This window comes from Solanum lycopersicum, chromosome 6 (assembly GCF_036512215.1).
Source record: "Solanum lycopersicum chromosome 6, SLM_r2.1".
NCBI classification, from domain to species: domain Eukaryota; kingdom Viridiplantae; phylum Streptophyta; class Magnoliopsida; order Solanales; family Solanaceae; genus Solanum; species Solanum lycopersicum.
The window spans coordinates 51,172,680-51,194,168 of NC_090805.1; the positions used below are offsets into that span (position 1 = coordinate 51,172,680).

A 21,489-nucleotide genomic window follows, 5' to 3' on the forward strand; every position below is an offset into this window, starting at 1 on the left:
TACGACACAAAATTGTCATGTAGGATGAATGTGTTTATTTGCTAAATTTTATACAAGTTTAAGTGTCTACTTGTTCACGTCAAAAGTCAAAGGTCATAGTTACCAACTGATACCAAATTAAAGTCATATTTATACATTATGCCGCTTAAACAAATGTTACCATCAATCAAAATAATTAGATTTTTCAGTCTTACAAAGAAGGTATAATCTCGTGTACACATTATCATCCTCACACACTAGTTGTTACACAACACTGATAATAGCCAAATATACATAAAGTGGAGTATTATTTTGTATTAATATATATATATATATATATATATATATATATATATCATGCTTATCATACCTAATATATAAAGCATAAAGAGTATATCATAGTCTAATATCTAGTATTAATAGTCTAATATTTTGTTAATATCAAAAACTAATCAAGTATAAAGATAAAATTTAAAAGAATATATTTACTTAAATCATCCCAAAGGTGTGATTTGCTCAGTATTTTCGTATTTATTAAGAAATAGAGTTCACTATCCACTTGAGCTCAATCTCAAACTAGTTTAGCCGATATAAAAATCCATAGTCAAAGTATAAAATTTGTGTACGACATGAATAATATCTGCACAATCAAATAATTCTATTAAACAATGTGAAATATCTGCTACTATGAAGGGGACGTTATTTTAATTTGTCACTATTAAGATAGTTAAATGAAGAAATAAATGATAATAACTACGAAATTATATCACTAATATAAACACTCCAAAACTTAGTTATTACTTTTTTTTTTTCTTAACAAACTAGGAAGTTAGTTAACTACAATTATAAATAGTTCAAAAATTAGTCTATTTCCCTCTCTTTTTCTTTCTTCCTCTCTGCTTCTACATTTCTTCTGCAACTTTCATTATCATCATCTTCTTGTTCTTGTTCAAACTCGGAATCAAGAAGAAATTTCATCAAGATCATGTCTGAAGATAAACGCGAAAATGGCCAAAATAAGAAACAAAAGATGAAGTCTGCAGTACAAGAAGAAGAAGAGTATAAACCAATTATGCAAGAATTATTTTCTCAAACGAACACGAACTTCATGATCCCTATATTCCTGGTATTCATTCTGCTTATCTGATCACCATTTATGTATTCTGTTCTGTGAGTTGGAAAAATGATCTTCTTTCTTGATTTAGGATACAATTGAATCTGCTAATCGAAGCACGGATCTTTTTCCTCTCCAGAACAAATATATTGAGCAAGGGTACATTTTCTTTCAAGAATTACAAAATGTCCTTAATTAATTTTTTTTTCTCGAAAAATGATGTCTTAACATGAGTTGTTGGATCAGTGAAGAAATTCCGTCATCTGTAGCTGTGGAAGCGAATCAAAGTTCCAAAGTATTATTGTCAAAAAGGAAAAGGTCTAACCTTGAAACTGTTGAAGAATTGCCAAAAGGATCAATGGAGGAGGATAGTGAAAACGATTTTGATTCGATAAATTTGCTGATTAGACTGGTGGAGACATGCCTTGAACTGAACTCTGAAGATGATATGGAAATGTAAATGGAATTCTGATTAGATTTAGTGACCACCTTTTCAATCTGATGAGTCTGATGAAGATTACATTCCTTGATCTGAAGTCTGAAGATGCAATAGAGAAAGGTAAATGCAATTCATAAAATAGATTTATTGACCAAAAACACTACTCATATAGAAGAGAACAGTATGTAGATTGTGACCAATTTTCCTTGTTTTGTATCAGCAAAAAAATGCTATTTGGATAAGGAAGGCCTAATGACTTTTACTGTTTTAATCTTGATTTAGACATAATTACCAAATCTCTATTGCATCAGTACTGGCTGATCTGCAGATTCTTGCCCTAGCTCCCTTATGTGTTGCGAGAGGTAGGCCGGTAGAGTGATTAGGCAGGACATGTCATAACTTCTGATAAGAGGGTGTGGAGGTCGAAAATTAAGATAGAAGGTTAATAGGTAGTAGAGTGTTTTGGTAATGTAACTTTGTGTTCTTGTTGATTGTTCCTGCTTGTTTTGCTAATGTCCATTAGAAACAACCTTTCTACGTCTCCAGGTAGTGGTAAGGTATGCCTACACACCACGCTCCCAAACGCTCTAGAATTTCTCAGCCTTTTACTGTTGAAAGTAGACAAAATTGAGCCAGACAGCAAAATAACCTTTGAGTAAACAGCACTATACTGTTGAGATTTGGGATCTCATTTTACTTAACATAGAGACAAATATGGAATATAACACTGCCTGTGTGAGCCTGTCTATATTGTTGGTTCCAAACTTGGATAGACGAAGAGGGTTACCATAGTTTGACTACTAGAGCAGAACTTATGAATATATGATGAATCATAACAATACCAAAAGAAATGAGCATAAATTGAGAGGCTATAGCCAACGTAAACTTGGTTGAGATTCAGACATAGTTCATACCGATATCATATGAAGGATAAACATACAAGGAATTTACAAACAATTTCAAGTTTTATTTTTATAGAAACTAGCAAAGTAATGTGAAAACTCTCAATCTCCACAATGAACCTTCTTGTTATTCTTGCTCACATGGTGTATCCATTTAAGCCCTTTAATTGCCTTAGAAATCCTCACAAAATTAGACCTTCCAATTCCCAAATTCATTTTCCTAGCTGACAACTTTAGTGCCTGTAAGCAACACAACTGATCAATGTGCTCATTTATCTGTTCTACTTTTACATAGCTCTTCACCTCTTCTTTTTTCTTCATCTTCTTATTCTTTTTATCATCTCTGTTTTCTTTCTTTATAGAGTCGATTTCGTACTTTTCCCATAACAAATCCATTCCTTCACCACTGCTATTACTAGCACTGAGCCTTTCCTCATAAAACTTACATCCCAATGTCCTTTTCCAATCTTTTGCTTTATGGAATTTTGTCCCCTTTGACTCAATTTTCTTCTCTTCAAACACATCAAGTTCTTTCAAGAAGTCTTCCAGTATCTTCTTCTTCATTATGCCCCTATTACTACTCATTTCAGCTGAAATTTCTCTTCTTACACATATGGCTGTACTAGAGCCTAATTCATAACATGATGACTCAAGAATTGATCAATCACTCCCCTCAGCTGATTTACAGTCCTAGAAGTCAACTTCATAAAAAAAAAATGGGGGTAGGGGAATGGGAAATGATGGAGGGGATTACACCATAGGGAATCAAAGTTTAGCGAACAAACTGAACTACTAAGATTCCCCAAAATTCTATTGAGTTTCAACAAGAATTAAACTTTCACTTCCCTTAGCTGATTTACAATCCAAGAATGCAAAAGGGGAGAGAATAATACTAAACATGTCTGATTCAAAAAAAGATCTTTGGGGATGAAGGAAAAAAGCAAAAGGGGAGAGAAAAGATAGGATATTTTTACAAGTTGAAGAAAGATTAGAATGGAGTAGGAGAAGCAAAGAGAATGAAGGGAGAGGAAGTCAAAGATAATAAATAATAGCATAAAATTGAGTATTTGTAGAATTGATAGATAAGAACAGCTCAGACATTTTTATTCCTGAAGAATAGTAGTGGAGAACGAGGGGGGAATTGAAAAATGGAATATGGAGGAGAAATGGGGGAAGAATAAGTAAAAGAAGAATCTAGTGCCCTGTAAAAACAGTGTTGTGACTTTGTGATGGTAAATGCCTATAGGGGTGTGATCTAATTTTGAAACAACGAGAATATACGATCAAATCTCTATATAATGATTCTGAAATTATATCAAAATGTTATTACAGAAGAAGAAGATTGTTTATAGAAAAATTTCACTATAATTCATATGAGGAATAATCAATCATCCCCACTTAAAATTATACTCGATGCGATCAGTGAAAGAAGCCTAAATTAAATGCACTAAAAGAAGCCTAAACCGGTTTTGTGATTCCTAAAAAAAAGAAAGAAAGAAGATCTTCCTTCCAACGGTTACCCTACTGATTCTCAAGTTGTAAAACTTAGTCAAACCACCGGCGTGACACTAATTGGTGCCAAAATCAAAAGCTTGGATCGCAAATTTAAAACCAATAGAAGTAAAGGATCAAATATCTTAAAAGATATATGATCCATTTAAATGTCAAATTCAGTACATATTCCACATCTTGTAAAAGAGTTGCTTAACAACATTCCAGATATGCTAAAATAAGTTAAACATCTGGCAGCTTTCACTCATTCATAACAGGTTTGTTTTCACTTGCTTTTGGCCTCTGTTCCTTGGGCTTCTGCTCTTCGGTTTTCCTGCAGAATTGAACAAAAAGGTTAAGAGGCACCGCCCCATAAAATGCTTTGTGGTATGAAGCGCAGCTGTTGACACGACAACAAAGGAACACAACCACACAAGTGGACCGAAAACTACAGTAGATAAAGGAACAGGAATGTTCTCGTTTGGTGTGAGGGATAAGAATAATAAATAGTCCTGGAATAAAATTTAGATGTCTTGTTTGGTTATCATGTTTGGGATAACTTATAGCATATACATGATGAGTTACGTTATCCCAAGACAATACCAAATGACAATGACCCCTTAGTGTACTTAAAACCCATGTTACTCGATGTCTCCAAAAATGTTGGCACACGTGTCTGACCCTCCAATAGTACATAGCTTTCGGAGGACTGACACACCTGGAGATATTTTTGAAGAGCAACAGAGCTTTAAACCCAATTTCAAGATCTCTAAACAATATTAGAGACTCTAATCTGAATGTTCAGTTAACTAAACAGCTACTTGCCACAAGTAGCTGATTCTGATGGATCTGAAGTGCAAAGTTCAGTGCTTTCCTAAAAGATGTTTTCTTACGGAAGCAGCTTCATAACAAGAATCATTAGAGATTGTATTAAGCCATAATAACATTGGAAAACATTTTTTTGGCAAGATACATGTATACTACAAGACAACCTGAGATGCTGCGTGAACAGAAACATGACATCTAGAGGAAAATATCTCATCATTACGGCTGAGGTTGCTTTGGTTTCTCTATAACATTAAATACCTACTGAGCAAAGCATAGGAAAAGCCAAAAGTCAACATGTTTCCTAATCGAATTATTTCTGAAACTGAATCCAAATTTCAGTCTTACACAAACAATCAGCCGTGACAAGAAAGTGTATTGACGAAGCATGACCATAATATAAAAGCATTCACACAATTTCCTATCAAACACATTTAATAGTCAAACCCAACATAACTCATCGCCGTTGTACAATAGAGCAGAACAAATTGACAAGTTTATACAAAGCTCACAATAGAGAAGAGCTAATCGAGAACTTTCTATATAAAATCTATTCAAAGCCCAGAACACACCTAAACGGAAACGAACAAAGATATCGGGCATGCAATGTGTCGCAGATAATGTGAAAGAAAATCTAACAGACTAGTAATTAAGAATCTTCTTCCGCAAGCAGGCAAAATCCACCTCACAAACTATTAAACTTAACGTGTTAGGTTAGGCTATGAATTTGAGAATGTAACCCTAATAAGTCTAACCTACAGCATAAATCATAAATTCATAATACCTCCTGAACAACAAATCGGAAAACATTGCATAATGAGCATAAAACATTGAGCGATGATGAATTTACGGTTAGCGAGAGAATTCATATGTACCTCTTGTCAGATGCGCCTCCCTTCTGGCTGAGGAAGGATCGGAAAAGCGGCGAATTCACGTCGTAAATCATCGTCGTTGGTCGGCAACACAAAGAAAACCCTAATTTTTGCTTTGTTCACTTTCAACTTCTGTTTGAAAATTCGCTCTAGTCAAAAGCTTTATAGTATCGCTCCGGTAATTGGTAATGGGCCGCCAGTTGAGACCTTATGGGCTAAGTCAATTCGGAATGGGTTTGTCAAGAATATCCGTTACGCTGAAATAACAAACAACATTTTTACGATGATAATAACCGTTTCACTTAAATAACAATTAACTTTTTTATATCGATAATAGCAGTTACACTTAATAACAAACAACTTTTTTATGGGATAACCTTATATCATAATATTTCAATAGTTATGTCCCTAACTACATATTATATTTAAATAACAAACCTTTTACTGTTACACTTAAATAACAAATTACTTTTTTATAATTATTCGTTACACTTAAATAACAAAAAATTTTACGGAGATAATATAATATTCAAAAAGTTATATCCCTATCACCGAACATAATATCTTATTAGTTACGGTCGTATGCCGAAGGGCATAGTGTATTTCAAAAAAAAAAAAAACAGAGGTATTGATATTTATTTGTTGATTTTTTCAACAACCTTTGCTGTTTTTGACATATAGTTACTGTATTTGGGGAGATAAATTGATAAGCACTGTAATTTAGTAATCAATAATATTAAATGTATCAGAATAATGTCTAACTAGAAAAGTTGCATGAACTTGAGGTAAATCAATCTTCCCACGAAAATGTTCAAAATTTGTAACTCTCCCTTATGCTGAACTGTAATATAAAAAGATGAATCCTTAAATTTCTTTTGATCGTTTTGAATGTTTCTAGGAAGTATGAGAAATTGTTACGCAGTAATACAGAAGCGTTTGGCTATTTTATCAGAGTTATCAGCTGTTTCACACCAGCAAAACTAGCAAGTAATTTTGTCCACCAAGCAAATGCCCCATGTTTGAACCCAGTGGCTTGAGGCTCAACTAAAGCTGAGCTACACAGCTAAAAAGTATCATACAATTTCTCACGAAAGTAGTGAGACAAGACAAACGAACTCCAAAGTCACTCGTCCCTTGGATCGCGTATTGATGACAAAATGCTCAGGATACTTCCTCAACAGCACCAGCAATCCATACCATGGCTTTGTTTTGGCTTCTGGGCTGGGATAATCCTCTGATGTTAGGTACCTCCTCACTCGACTATGGTGCCAGGTATCGCCATAGTGTTCGACCAACTGCAGTTACATGAGAAGACAATCAGCGAAAAGTCCAATTCTCAAACAAAATACAAAAGTTTATGTGCCTATGATCCAAAAAGGGGAGGGAATCATCCAACTACTACATTATGATGAAGCAGTAATGGTTTCTGATATACTCGTGACATTAAGATGACGAGAATCAGTATTGTTTTGGAGCCATTTTAGAGGACGAGACAAAGACTGTCAATATTAGATGACCTTGAGAACTGCCACTTAATTGACATTAAGATATCTTCTCCCAGACCCACCACCAGAGCCCCTTCATATACTACTGGACTAGCATAAAACAAGAAGGAATGCATATAACCACACATTTTTGATATTGTTATCAGTAAGAGATCTACTATTTCAACTAACCTGCAAATAAAAAGTAGACAGGTCCAAAGTGCAGGCTCAACAAGCAAACTTAATGGTTGGACAGAGAGATAGTGTGTGTGTGACTTGGACCTACTAAAAAAGAAGAATATAGAGGGCACAAACTCAGCAGTTTACTTAACATATGTCGAATTTCTGGGGAAATGCCGTACCTGAATCTGTATTTTTAGAGGATGAATTAATATTATGTTGCTTGGACTCTTCAAAAATGCTGATGGCTGAGAATTGGATCCTTCGAAAATAGTGCAGTTTTCGAGGATCTGATACGGGTGCAGCAGCATTTTCGAAGAGTCAAAGCAACATAGAATTAATGTAAGATAGGGCCAATGATATTCAAGAGAAAGGTGATCAGGGAGCAGCGGAGAAAACAGAAAAGACAATGAAAGGAATAGCCACTTGAAAATTACAAGTGGATGATAAGAAAATCAAGGGAACAGATAATGAAAGAAATAGCCACTTGATTTTAAAAGGATGATGAGAAGCAACTTCCTCCTCCGAGCACACACACAAAACCACTCATACTGCCATTTGACCATGCGCCAGATTTGTATTTAGGGGCAAAAGAAGATCAAAAAGGAGGAATGCAGCCAGTTATGCCTTGAATAATGTACTTGATTGACCTTAATTTAACTTCACATTCTGAGAATTCAGGGTAAGAATAAAGGGAGAAATAAAACAACAATGCTTTTTCCCGTTCCATTTGTTTTTGTAAACAAATAGTTTTTGTCTTTGTTTGAAGAAAAAGAAGTTATGACAGATAGCTTTAAAATTACCTCAGCATGAAGCTTCTCCATTGGCATCCAGTCTCCTGGACCACAGAGATCAGAAAGCACATTAGCTACAGATGATACAACATCCTTTTCTTCTAACAGCAAGAGCTGCTGATTGTCAGCATCTCTGTCAGCTCGAAATCTTCCATCTATCTTCTTATCTGCAAGACGTTATCAGCCACATAACCTTCACACTCAGATATCAAGTTCGAACAGGTTTTCGTACTGATAAAAGAAAGATGTTACAACAGATTTTGAAATAAACATTCTTGACACATGCATTTTTCACAATAGTTTGTAAATCACATACACAAGAATAATGCACTGTAATACAAATATACAAGAATTCAAAGGTGAGGAATTGAAATTTTGCATTCATATCATCTTATAGATGTATCAACAGCCTTTTAAAATATCCCAAATGACATCATTAGATAGTACAGGTCCAACCAGGTTTAAGATTAATTTACTAACCTGCAGCAATTATCATTGCTATGCAATGCATGCTTTAACTACCTCAAAATCTATCAACTACACCTCAATCACAAATTAAAATGGCCAATGAATCTAAGACAATTAATATGTGATCTCTTCAAAGACGCTACAAAGTTGTTTTTTTTTTTAATAACCGTGGTGACCAGGCCAACTTGGCGACCTTGAACACTACAGAGTAATAGGATGCAAAGCATTTTTAATTGTATAATGATACTATACCGAACCCCAGGTCACTCTCATGAACTCTTATTGAAGTTCCACAATTTTATCCTTTCCGAAATCAACTTTATGTATCAGCGTATTCAATGTTTTTAGCATGTTATTCCATGTAAGTGATTATGAGCATACACTAGTAGTGTCTTCTTCAAAATTACAACAACTATAGGGTTATGAAACTGATATGCCACACTTTGAAAGTGAGGGAGAGCATGGTGGAGATGAGGGTGAGGAGGGATGTGTCTATTGCCGAGAACCAATTTGGATTCATGTTGGGGCGTTCAACTACAGAAACCAAGGAGTCAAAGCAAAAATAAATGAAGTCATTCCATGTGCAATGTTGAGATTTGACCATAGCTACTGGCATTACAGTTGAAGTGAAGAGGACAGCAAACAGCCAGATAGTTGTATTGTTGGATGAGCAAGGGGAAATTCAGTTGACACATTAGGAGGCATAATTTTTTGCAGACACTATGTAGTTAGAAAAACAGAGAGAAAGATTCCCATGAGGTCTCAGATTCAACTCCCATAAGAGACAAAACACTAGGTGATTATTTCCCATTTGTTCTAGCCTTCGTCAATAGAGTTATCTAGTACTTGTTAGTGGGGGGTGACAGGTACACCGTGAAACTAGTGGAGGTGCTGGCATGCTGGCCCAGAAACCATGGTATTAAAAAAAACAAAGTAATCCAACTGCCAATTATAAGTCAACCTATTAGACTAGAAATCATTGTTGCGTTACTGAGAAAAAACAAAAAGACAAAAATTGATGAGCATAACCTTCATTTTTTATCTCACAATGATGACTTTCACCTGGAAACAAAGAAATACCATTTCCAGAGTTCCAAAGAGTCCTTCATCAACTAGCAATCCCAGATACCAACTTTAACTTCAGGATAATTGCAGGGAGAAAAACTAAAAGAAGTACCTTGAGAAGGTATACCATGTTTTTTTTTCTATAATGAATAAATTGGAACTTTGAGGAGAACAATCATGCTTTTTGCACTAAAAGTGAAGAGACAATACCAAAAGGCACATGGTGGTATTCATTATCTGTAGAAGGGGATTGTGCTTTAAACATACTTCTACCATCTGTATGATGTGCTAACAGTATGAAGTGGTAAGCAAACTGTATCTGCTAGTAAAAGTCATAAATAAGCCTAGGATAGCTGGAAATTTTGAGTTCGCAACTAGAAAGGCAAAGAACTCCGTATCCATGGCTTCAAGCTGAGTCACGACAAAACTCCATATGCTCCATTCAGAGCTGCTTTTATGCTTTGGTAATTTCGTGAACAAGTCTACAGAAAAACGAGCAAATTCATAACTAGTAGATTCATGGGGCAACAATTTCGATATACTAGTGCAAGAATTAAACTCTGCCAAACCAAAGCTAAAAATCTTTTTGTTGTTCTCCAGATGCTGTAGCAAGGTTCTACAACAAGCATCTATTGGCAGGAGCTAAATCCATGGAACAGATCACCACTGTACAAGGAATTCTGTATTTGGAATGGTCTAAGAAAAAAACATGGTGGTCACTGACAATAGAGTAATTCTACAGAACAAAAGCACCTCTTCCACAAAGTTGTTCAGGGAAACATCGGTATGGAAATGTCAATAACTACTTGCATTAAAAAAAGGTGACATTTTGACTATCTATTAATTCAAAAACATAATAAGTCCTTCACAATCCTCAATTAGCATCTCACAAAAAGAAGTTAACATAGAGGTTAATTTAATGGAGCTCAATTGAAATAAAAAATCTGAATATAAAGTATAGCCTGTATAAATGCAGTTCTACACAAAAAGAGAACTAATTCAAGGAAGAACCTCATGGTTAACAAAGATAAAAGATTTCCTGAACAAATACCATAAAGCAGATATAAAACTTACTGACCTAATTGCCCAGAAATCGAAGCCTTCCCACTGGAACCACACGAACCATACCCATAGCCGCCACCCTCAGGACCTTCACCCCTCCTCATCTTCTTACCTACTGAACCACCATCATCATCGTCGTCATCATATTCCTCCTCGTAATACTCTCTCCCTCTGAATAAGCCCTTGTTCACTGCCCCACCATATCCCGCACCTACATTCGCAACAGGAGACGGTGACAAATGCTGCTGCTGGTGGTGATGATGGGCAATGGCGGCAGGACCCGCCACTGGATAATTCGCATTGACATGTTGTCCCCTGGACCCACCAAGGATGCTACGAATTGGAAGGAGGAAATAGAACTCTTTATCTCCGATCTGAAGAAGGTCTTGAGAATCTAGCTTGATGGGTGGGGTACCGGGAAGGTGAAGAACACCTTCAACTGAACACCCGTTTTTGCCCAGTACTTCGAGGGCAAAACGACGTCGTTGGAAGTCGTAGAAGATGCGAGCATGGTGGCGGGAGATGTTCATTCCGCCACCGAGAGATGATAAGTCGACATCTACCGTTGATTTTTTGGAATTCCGGCCAAGGATTATGGAGTAAGTTTGCATGTAATACTCGAAATCTTCACCTTGTAGCTTCGCGAATCCCGCTTCTACATCGCTACCGCTGCTGCTTCCCATCTCAACGGACTATCAGGTGATGAATAACCGAGTTTCCTTTCTCCGGCGAAGAATCTCCGACGAGAAAAAGAGTGCTTTGAAAAGGGAATTCACAATTGAGTCTCGATGAAGTAGAGGCTGTCAGTAGGGATTTTATGCTATTCTAAAAAGCAAAAACAAATAGAATTTGGTACTTAGAAAAATATTTATTTGAGAAAAAAACACAAATATTTATGAAAATTATCATTATTTAATTAACCATGTCTTTTAGAATTTTCTATTATAATATTTACAAAAATTATTAATCTCTAATTGGTCAAATATGTTATGCGTTATTTATGACCTACACGATATATGTTGAGTGCTACATCTGAATTCGAGATGTAGTATGTCGTAACATTGAAGAATGTATTCGAAATTAGAATACAATGAATCATAACATTTTGAGATGTATTTGAATTTTATCAAATTTTAAAAAGGAGTAAAAATATGTAATAAACATTTAACACTATAAATTTTATGTAAAATTCTTAATATTTATTGGAGAAAAAGATACTCATATAATACATTTTCGATTTTCAATACGCCTTTAACTTAGTAAACATTACAACATAGATTTTAAATGGGACCGCAATATAATTACAATTGAAGGATAAGATAATATAAAAAGTATATAATCGACAATGTTCAATTATGTATTAGTCTTATAACTTAATTTTTCATAGCATGTTAATCGTATCCTCGATAAATAATAATGGGCTCAAAATTTTCACTAAAAGAGTTTTAAAATATAAATAATTAAACAAGAAAAAGAGTCGAATGGGTTCAACATCTACTGTATAGGAAAAAAGGTCTGAAAGATATTCTAACTTTGGCCGAAATTGATGTTACAATATTCAACTTTATGGAAAACATTTTATCCCTAGACTATTTAATAACGTATTTTAAAGATATACGTGCTTACATAGACACATCACTATTTATAATTATGCAATATTTTTTATGTCTATATGGACATAAACACCTTTAAAATACACTATTAAGGGATAGGGATACAATATATTTCAAAGTTTGATATCGTAACAATAATATCAATCAAAATTTAAATATATTTCATATACTTTTCCATAATATATATATATATATAATTAAAAATAAATATTTATATATAAATAGTATAATTAGATGAATACGCTTGCCCTTATAAGCTTTGCCTGTGTTAATGAATTACATATGTGATGTCATATCTAATAATCATCTCTTTTAATATACTTTTTCATCTTATTTCTAACTATATAAAAAATTCACCATAGCCAATATTTCATGCTTCTTTACTAGTATTATATACATCTTTCTTCACATTTTAAATTATTTTAGTCTTATTTTCACCATTTTATTTACAAATATTACTCTCATCTTATTCACAATATTTATTCATAATAATATCTCATCTAATATAATCACGCAAACATCTCAAACATTCTCATGCTACTTTTATATTTTGAATGTGTGAGCTATCAAACAAGTATGTAAGGTTAGCTTTTTTTCATAAATGTAGAGAAAAAAAAAATAATTGTCGGGTCGGATCGGATCGGACCGGATCCATATCAAAAGAAGGCCATATTTCTAAAAGCCCAGGCCCATTTACTCCGTTATATATCGACTGAAATTTCCCTCACGAAGGGATATTGCTGCTGAAGCTTGAAAGTTGCAGACTTAGAACTAGGGTTTCAGCAAGATGATCATTCCAGTGCGCTGTTTCACCTGCGGGAAGGTAATTTTTGTTTTTAAGCTTTTTAATTCTCCATTGTTTCAGAAAAAAAAAAACTAATTTAGCTGATTTTTACTTAATTGTTTCGAGTGATTAATTATGTTGGAATTGATTTTGTTCTTAAATTGATTTGTATATTTAGGTTATTGGCAACAAATGGGATGAATACCTTGATCTTCTCCAAGCTGATTACGCCGAAGGGTGAGAATCGTTATATACACTAACCCCCTTAAACCCTAAAAAAAAAACAGAATAAATGCTACATTTTTGTTGTGTCTGCCATTAGTGCCTTTTGAATTGGAATTCTATTATGGAACAATTAACTATGAAAGATGAAACTTTTTGACAATCCAGCTGAAAATTAGGCGGTGATTGCCTCTCATCCCTATTGAGTTGGTAATTTGACTATTTTTGGACGTTGTTTGTGAAAATATCGAGGTCGCAAATGTAGAATGCGAAGCTTAAGTAGGTGGAGTTAGAATTATCAATGCAGCAAGTGTTTGCTTCAGAAAGAATCTGGAAGTACCTGTGAAATTCTTTGAGTCAAGTATTTGAATGGATCTATTATGTTTTTGTGCAGGGATGCACTTGATGCACTGAATTTGGTTAGATATTGCTGTCGTAGAATGCTTATGACTCATGTTGATCTCATTGAGAAGCTTCTCAACTACAACAGTAACTTCCTCCTCTCTTCTTTGTCTATATAAATTATGAATAAGTATTTTTTTTGGATGAAATAGGTAAATGTTATGAGTAAGTATTATTAATGTAATATGCTTGAAAAACTTGTAGAAGCTTGCCAATCGAAGACTTTTGGTCCACACCTAGACTCTGGCTTCACAAGTCTATTTCGTTTGACATTTGTGTTCAATGTTTGTACCTAGCCTATTTTGCATTTTGGCAGGGTGATATTTATTTTAGTTATATCCTTGTCAATCTTGTAAGAATAATCAGGGGGTTGCAATAGAATTGGTTAAGGATATCATACACTGTCATAGGGAAGGATTTCAAATAATTAAGCAATTATCACCCTGCTCTTTTGTCTTTTGCATCAAGGTGAAAGATTTCACTGATGACATAAATCTTCATGTGAACTAATTGTTTGGGTTTTCTTCTCTTAATAATGTATTTCGGAGATAGAGCCTCCTCTTAGAAAAACTAGTGTCCATCTGATGGATTGCCAGAGAACCTGTATCATACCGCTTAAATGTCTATTCGGAGTTCTCGTATTAGTGTAGCTCCACGGGAGAGGCACTACCTCGCCGCCTCCCTTCATCTTATCATTGAAAGCACCAAACTGATCACCATGACAGTGACCCTTGTGTTTCCACTAGATGTCAGTCAGTCTATCTACAGCAATATTAGCTCATACTTTCATATGAACATGTCCCCCTTGACTGGACCTTGGAAATTGTTCTACCCCTATTTTCTTAGAATCAGCTCACTCAAAGAGGTGAGTATGATGCCTACCTATAATCAAGCAATTATAGAAAGGATAATCTACATGGTTTAGCTGCCGAACTCATCTAAAGAATAATTAGAAAAACTTTCAAGTCATTCTGCGGAGAGGTTTGACATAGGGAAACCATACTAACGACTAGTTACTAGCATTTTTATCTTTAATGTTTCCACTTCGATCTATGACGAGCTTGATTTATGTTTTTAAGTACTACGAAGATCCTCTTCTCTAGGAACTTATGTTCATCTGAAACTAAATGTCGCTGCTAAAATATATTATTTCCATCTTCCATGGTGCTGTATTTGGTTATTTCATCTTAATATATATGCTGTTAAGAGAAGCTGGCTTGGATACTAACATGATTATCTTTTCCCTTTTCTTTGGCAGCACTGGAGAAATCTGAGGGAAGTTGAAGCAATTTCCTGAACTAATGAGCTCCAAATGTTTATATCTAGACCATCTACTTCTTAGCTGTAATTCTCTTTCTAGTTGTAAGGAGGTGAAGTAAATTGTTCCCATATGAAGGGAGTCTTATGAATCGTGTAACCAGTAAACAGTGTGATACTGCAAGCTACTCTTGATGTTTTGTTGGTTCTGAATCTCCTGGTTTCCTATTTAACAATATATATGCTGGTGTAGTGGCACTCTAAACTTAGAAGTTGAACCTTTTCTACAAACTCTGTTTCACATTTTAGTGCAGTGCGTTCCATTTACAGTTTAGCATTTCACTCGTATAACTACTAGACAGCCAAAGAAGGCAAGGATGAAGAACATGGTAGTTTTCATTGCCAAAGTAATCTCTGGTTTTCATTGTTTCAGCCATCATTGCCTTCTTCTGTTACCACGTTCTTTTTCTCGTTTTTTTGCGCATCCAGTTATATTCAAATGGCGTATCTCTATTATTGATGTCGTAGACTCAATCTAGTCATAGAGAAGTGAATTGGGAGTACATTTACAGTCCATATCTAGTCATAGAGAAGTGAATTGGGAGTACATTTACAGTCCATATGTATTGTTTTGTGATATAATACAAAGTGCGAAAACAAAAATAGTAAAGAGAAAAAATTGATTGAAGCCATGCATGTGAGAGAATGTGATTTTAGGCAACAATCGGTGTGGGAATTGAGCTGTTGGAATCAAACAATTTAATGTATCATTGATAGATAGGAGTAGGACATGTGATTTATTAATGGTTAGTCACCATCATACACCGAAAAGTTTGGTCATTATATATACCCAAAATGATGAAAGGGAATTAGAGAACAATCTCATTATTTGTGGATGATATGGTAAAATATACCTCTACTTAAAGATTCTCTGTAAGAATTATATTAGATCAGTAAAAGTGAAAAAGTACTTACTTTCTATTTCGTCATTAATAAGAAATGTTACTTGAAGTACTAAATATTGACTAATTAGCACAAACAAGGGTATAATAAAAAATGTGACCAAAAAGAGGAAGAAACAAACGTGAACAACGTTAATGCACCACCATTTTAATCTACAAAAAGGGGAGAAAAATAACATTGTTATGTTACCATTACTTGTGTTTCACTTGTTGGTTAAACTAATTTAATCTTTATTATGGTACTCCTAATAATGTTGAGCACAAAAATAATTAAAAATATATAAATTACACTAACCATGTCTGCAGGTCTGCACTCGGCAGTTTCCTGTCTCCTGCTCATCCCTGTGTTTTCTTCTCTCTCTGACTGGAGATTTCATATATTTACTATATTTCTGATTTGAAAAATCCCCATTTTTAAGCATATTTTGAGTTACTTGTCCCCCATTTCTCTGCAATACGTTATCATATTCAATGATAGTTACCACACCCCTTGTAGACTGGTCTAAAGCTACCTGGCAGATGTAACAAACTGGCATTTTGAGCTAAAAATGTATTTCTGGATCTAAAGTTACAATCTTTCTTGATTTTAAAGACACCCAATTTGAATAAAAGCTATAGAAATGGTGGGTTTGGTTGATTCTTGGTGTTTCTGTTATGGGGGTGGCAAGTCTGAGAAAATAAAAGCTACCATTTTTACAAGCAAAGGTTCTGCTATGGCACATATAGCTTCGACTGGCACTGGTTTCTTGATCCACCGGAATTTGCTGCTTACTACCCATGTAATACTTCCTTCTGTGGCTGCAGCTGAAGCTGCTGAGATCCGTCTTCAAAACGGTGTTGTTGCTTGCCTTTTTCCACACAGGTTACTTTTTCTTCTTATTGACTTTTATCTTTGTAATGTATTCATTTTTTGTTTTATAGAGTGGAAATTGATTCATATGGTTGACTACAACTAATTTGGGATTGGATTGTATTTGTTGCTGCTGTTTTATTGTAGTGTCTCTATGTTCAGATTCCAAAGAATGAAGAAACTTTCCTCTATTATGCTAGTTGATTTCTGATATGGTCGCTCTCGAATAATAATTATTCTATCAAAAAGTCTTCTGCTGATGATGAGAATTGGAGTCTATGAAAAAAGTGAAGTGTAACTACTATTAGCTGAGATGCTTGTCTTAGTCTATTGAATACCTGACTGACTTAGGATTTCACTAGTTCATTGGACTATTTTTGGTGAAATGTTTGCTCTTTGTAAGTATGCATCGAAGCATTGGCCTTCTATCAATAACATTGTATAGGAATCTGTCAAAATCATGTTCTCCGTCGAAAGACCTTTTCTTTATGGACCATTGACACCATCTCAAGATCCAATATTTGTAGTGTAGTTTTTAGAAGCTAAACATAATATTTACATGGCTACAGGAAAGGGTAGTTAGTCAAAACAGTTCTTCCTCAAACTGTCATTTCCCATGCACCTTCCTGCTCTACCAGACTACCGCCATCACTGTGTGTTGTGACAATTATTGAATAAATTGGAGTAGTCCTGCCAAAGAAGCTTGAAAGGTTTATGGTAGGTTTCGTCTGGAATATTCTTGTTAATGCAATCTATGATGTCACTCACAAGATTGATTTTAGTGAAGTGGATGGTGGTGTTGGGACAATCCTCAAACTAACCTTTCCACAAGCACTCTGTTGTTCACCTCTTACATGGAAAATGATTGTTGATGGTACAAAGCTCATCGAACTAGGTGGGCTTGTTGATCTTGGATCAGTCTGCATCAGATGCTGCTTGAAGCCATACAAAAGGATAGAGCTGCATGCATCACTATATAGTTTGATTGCCTAGTCAAGTGAGTATGAGTGCTTCTGAAAATTGTTATGCTTTTCCTTTATTCCCAGTTCCCATTAGTCACAAATTTTGCAGTAAATGTATATGTTAGAAAGGTATTTAAGAATTCAATCATAAGACTAGGGCCAGAGCTGACAGAATGGCTAAAATAGGGCGGAATATAGGGGAATCAGTAGTTGACCCTTAAGTAGTTTGAGTTGAGGTGTAGTTGATTGATAATCAATCACATAGCAATGGTTCAGATTGGTGTCATTAATAGTTTATCAAGTATTTTAGCAATGTGAGCATCATTAATGTGCATGAATTTTGCACTTGACCATCCGAAACATAAGTAGAAATATGTAGCTCTGGTCTATCAATTTGCTACAAGGATAAGATTATCACATTTGCCTGATGATGATATAGCAAGAGAGCAGGAGAACCTCGGACCAGATGCAACGAGGATTAGATCTTCTAAGCCCCCACTACAAGTGTGATGTTTTGCAGAAGATGAGTCGGGTCTTTGGGCATTCAATCCGTGTAAGAACTTGAATTTTGGGGCAATAAAAAAAGTTCATCTCTAGTTGCTGATGGCATTTGTGGCTTTAGATAGTGCATAATAAATTAAATCGCATGTATGCATGCATGTTGATGTATATACAAGTCATTTTCTTCTTGTGTTGATTCTCAGCAGCTCAAGGTGAATTGACTTCAATTATAATCAGGTTTGAATTTCCTTGACAGGCTACATAAAGGTTGCCAATAAATACTTGTAGGTTATAAAAAATGCAACATTGATCCGTAAAATGTCATTTAGCTAACACATTACTGATAATGAGGAACAAAAATAAAACTTCCCGTGTAGTCATGTTGGCATGCCAAGTATGAATGCTTTATCACTTACATCAGATAAACTTTTGGATTATGAAGCTGAAGGTTCGATGTCAGCTTGTGTTGTTATATGTTGTGCGCTTATGGAGGTTAACTGTACTTAGTACATTGCAATCGTGGCTAGAGTAATGGGAGTCTATATCTAAACGGATGTAGGATGGATGCGGAGGAAAATTAGGTAGGAGAATAAGAAGTATTGTTTAACTGTTGTTACCTGGTTCACCTTATTAAAGTACGATCTCCACATTTGTAAGATTGAATGGTTAACTTTATTTTGCTTTCTGACTAGTGAATGTTATGCATTGTCTACCTGGTCAAGCAAGCTTTTTTCCCTTTTTCAGGCCATCTCATTTTTCTGTTTATCACTTACTTCTCATTACAGGTTTTTTATTACCAGCTCCATACTAGATCTGACTATAGTGGGTCTTGATGTCATGGATGGAGACACAAATGCACATGTTCAGCTAACTCACTACCTGAAAACTTGTTCTAAACCTAATCTTGAGCTGGGTAATGCCGTTTACCTGTTAGGTTATAGCGAGAAAAAGGAGTTGACAGTTGGCGAAGGAAAAGTGGTAATAGCCACTGACAACCTTATAAAGCTGTCAACTGATGGAATAACTTGGAGGCCGGGTTCTGCTGGTTTTGATGTTCATGGCAATCTAGCCTTCATGGTATGTGATCCAATGAAGCTAGCAACATCTCCTAACTCAAAATCCTCATCAACTTCGCCATCTCCATTATCATCATGGAAAGACAGTCCCATGCAATTTGGTATACCCATCCCTATCATATGCGACTGGTTGAACCAACACTGGGAAGGAAGCCTCGATGACCTCAACAAACCAAAGTTGCCACTGATTCGGCTGATGTCTACTGGTCAAAGAAGTGAGCATTCTTGTGCATCCTTCACAATGCGGCGTGTTTTTAAGTCAACTGAAGCTGAAAATGATGCCACACCATCATCTTCGAACGGATTGCCCCAACCTAGAGAAGAACCTGGACCAAGTTGTTCTGCTGTTGCCACTAATTTGGAAGAGGAAGCAGTAATTACTCATGTCCAGGGAATTCCAACTCCTGAAATTTTTGAGTCGCGGAGATTAACTTCAACACCAGTTGGGAAGAACGAGAGTACACAAATCCAGCTTTTGGATATTAACTTTCCACCAAGGATTCTCATCAAAGCTGCTGGATCACCGCAGCACGTCAGAAAGACCCTATCCAACTCTGATGATGATTGCATCGGTAAGGCAAGAGAAGAAAATTCTAGTGACATTGGCCAGCCAAGCCCTGTGCCAGACGCTGAAGTTGCGTCTACCAGATCTGTTAATGGGGCCCAGAGTGAGGTTGAATCAAGTTGCTGTCTCATAGAGGTTTTGGAAGCTCAAAATGAATACAGCAGTGATGGAGAGACGACAATGTACTCTGCGGAAACTGCTGAAAGCAGAAACTATCCAAGTCCTAAAGGAGGAAGGTTTCATCAAGTAGGAAGAAGCCAAAGTTGTGTTAACTACAATAGATGGGGGCCGGTTTCAAAAAACTCAGCAGCTCGTAGGGCTAACCAAGAACAGAAGAGGAACATTATGCAAGGAAGAAAGGTACACTCCCAAGGTACAACTTCACATAGGAGTAATGACTATTACAGCCCGACAGTATCTTCAATCATGAAGAAACGGAACAACATGGAGGCACAAATCAGACCACCACGTCTAAGTGCTGGAAACTCATCACCAAGATGGATGTTCTGATTGATAAATTCTGAAAAAAGAACTCATTCTTTATACCACACTCTCCTTTTTTTGAGCTTATACTGAGACTTCATTGCAAAGAAATTAAGAAAGCTGGAGAAAACTCGAGCGAAGGCAGCTTACTGATTTTCGATAGCAGGTGCTACAGGTAGTTGTTCTTCCACTGGAACTTCAATGACATTCTGTGGACTTTATGTTGGAGAAAAGATCTCAGAAGCATCTTCAACAGTCCCAACATTTTCACCAGTTAAGGATTGGCTAGTAACTGCTGCTTATCAGCAAAATAGATGAATGCAACATAGAATTCAAGTGTGACAGAAAGTGAAACCAAAGCAAATGTTCGATACTGTGTTCTCTGAGATAAATAATACCCTGGAAAAATGACTTGCTTTTTCTGAAGGTTAAATTGACAACCTCATCTGATGCAATTCTTCATAATGTACATCTACATTTTACTCTATGCAAACCAATAAAATTGGCTTTACTTTCATTTTGATGTCTCAGTAAGCTTGATTAGTATGGAGTAGTCTATCAGAAATAGTGTAAGAAATACCTGATCAAATGTCATTGATACAAACTACACTGTGGGCCAATCCAAATTCCTGGAGTTGGTGTTGTACAAACTGACATCAACAACAACATATTCAGTATAATTTCACAGGACGTGTAAAAATAGTAAGACCGTTTCTAATAGACTCCTACCTTGAAATGATTTACCATAATTATTTCAGAACAAGTATTTTTAATACACTTAACAGCTAAAAAGAAACTTGTAATAAATTTGTATCTAACCTTAGTACATACTGGCTACTAGTTGGTAAATGCAGCATGTAATTCTTAACCCCTATTATTTAGACCGGTAAAAATAAATGATCCTATTATGATTTAGGCATATAAAAACAAATCAAATAGCTCATTGAAACCATGGCAGAGAGTAATTCACATTTATGACCAAAATGTTATAATTATACTTGATTTGTTACTCCAACAGCCTTTAGGCCATACCATATTCTATGAACCTATACCTAAAGTCAAAGTAAATTTTGAGGACATTAATGTTGAGCTTCTTTGTTTTTACTACTATTCTTTATGAATAATCAATTTAAATCT

At 35.4% G+C, this 21,489-nt stretch overlaps 5 protein-coding genes across 8 annotated transcripts; 3 read left to right on the forward strand and 2 right to left on the reverse strand.

Moving 5' to 3' along the window:
• Positions 1-723: 723 nt before the first annotated feature.
• LOC101251692 (wound-induced basic protein) lies at positions 724-5,785 on the reverse strand. Of its 2 annotated transcripts, XR_011221543.1 has the most exons (3): positions 5,626-5,785; positions 1,419-4,259; positions 724-968 (listed from the first exon to the last, which is right to left on the reverse strand). XR_011221543.1 is itself a non-coding variant. In XM_004242369.5 (2 exons), exons 1-2 carry the CDS (start codon positions 5,694-5,696, stop codon positions 4,187-4,189), a joined length of 144 nt encoding a protein of 47 aa, XP_004242417.1. In that variant the 5' UTR covers positions 5,697-5,783; the 3' UTR covers positions 4,027-4,186. The 2 variants fall into 2 exon arrangements, 1 of the variants encoding a protein (XP_004242417.1); XM_004242369.5 differs by lacking the exon at positions 724-968 and having other exon boundaries at positions 4,027-4,259; positions 5,626-5,783.
• On the forward strand, positions 965-1,559 carry LOC109120536 (uncharacterized). Its single transcript, XM_026031781.2, has 3 exons — positions 965-1,105; positions 1,185-1,252; positions 1,340-1,559. Exons 1-3 carry the CDS (start codon positions 965-967, stop codon positions 1,551-1,553), a joined length of 423 nt encoding a protein of 140 aa, XP_025887566.1. The 3' UTR covers positions 1,554-1,559.
• A 681-nt stretch (positions 5,786-6,466) lies between the features above and the next one.
• Positions 6,467-11,593, reverse strand: LOC101250901 (transcriptional activator FHA1). 2 transcript variants are annotated; one of them, XR_011221544.1, is made up of 4 exons: positions 10,692-11,556; positions 9,578-10,095; positions 8,090-8,247; positions 6,467-6,917 (listed from the first exon to the last, which is right to left on the reverse strand). XR_011221544.1 is itself a non-coding variant. In XM_004242366.5 (3 exons), exons 1-3 carry the CDS (start codon positions 11,356-11,358, stop codon positions 6,708-6,710), a joined length of 1,035 nt encoding a protein of 344 aa, XP_004242414.1. In that variant the 5' UTR covers positions 11,359-11,593; the 3' UTR covers positions 6,467-6,707. The 2 variants fall into 2 exon arrangements, 1 of the variants encoding a protein (XP_004242414.1); XM_004242366.5 differs by lacking the exon at positions 9,578-10,095 and having other exon boundaries at positions 10,692-11,593.
• Positions 11,594-12,822: 1,229 nt separating this feature from the next.
• Positions 12,823-15,244, forward strand: LOC101251196 (DNA-directed RNA polymerases I, II, and III subunit RPABC5). Its single transcript, XM_004242368.5, has 4 exons — positions 12,823-13,111; positions 13,251-13,309; positions 13,689-13,783; positions 14,955-15,244. Exons 1-4 carry the CDS (start codon positions 13,076-13,078, stop codon positions 14,978-14,980), a joined length of 216 nt encoding a protein of 71 aa, XP_004242416.1. The 5' UTR covers positions 12,823-13,075; the 3' UTR covers positions 14,981-15,244.
• A 967-nt stretch (positions 15,245-16,211) lies between these two features.
• LOC101250609 (uncharacterized) lies at positions 16,212-20,869 on the forward strand. 2 transcript variants are annotated; one of them, XM_010324787.4, is made up of 3 exons: positions 16,228-16,777; positions 17,335-17,762; positions 19,014-20,869. In XM_010324787.4, the coding sequence occupies exon 3, from the start codon at positions 19,066-19,068 to the stop codon at positions 20,377-20,379; it is 1,314 nt and encodes a 437-aa protein (XP_010323089.1). In that variant the 5' UTR covers positions 16,228-16,777; positions 17,335-17,762; positions 19,014-19,065; the 3' UTR covers positions 20,380-20,869. The 2 variants fall into 2 exon arrangements, with proteins under 2 accessions (XP_004242413.1, XP_010323089.1); XM_004242365.5 differs by lacking the exon at positions 17,335-17,762 and having other exon boundaries at positions 16,212-16,777.
• Positions 20,870-21,489: the final 620 nt, after the last annotated feature.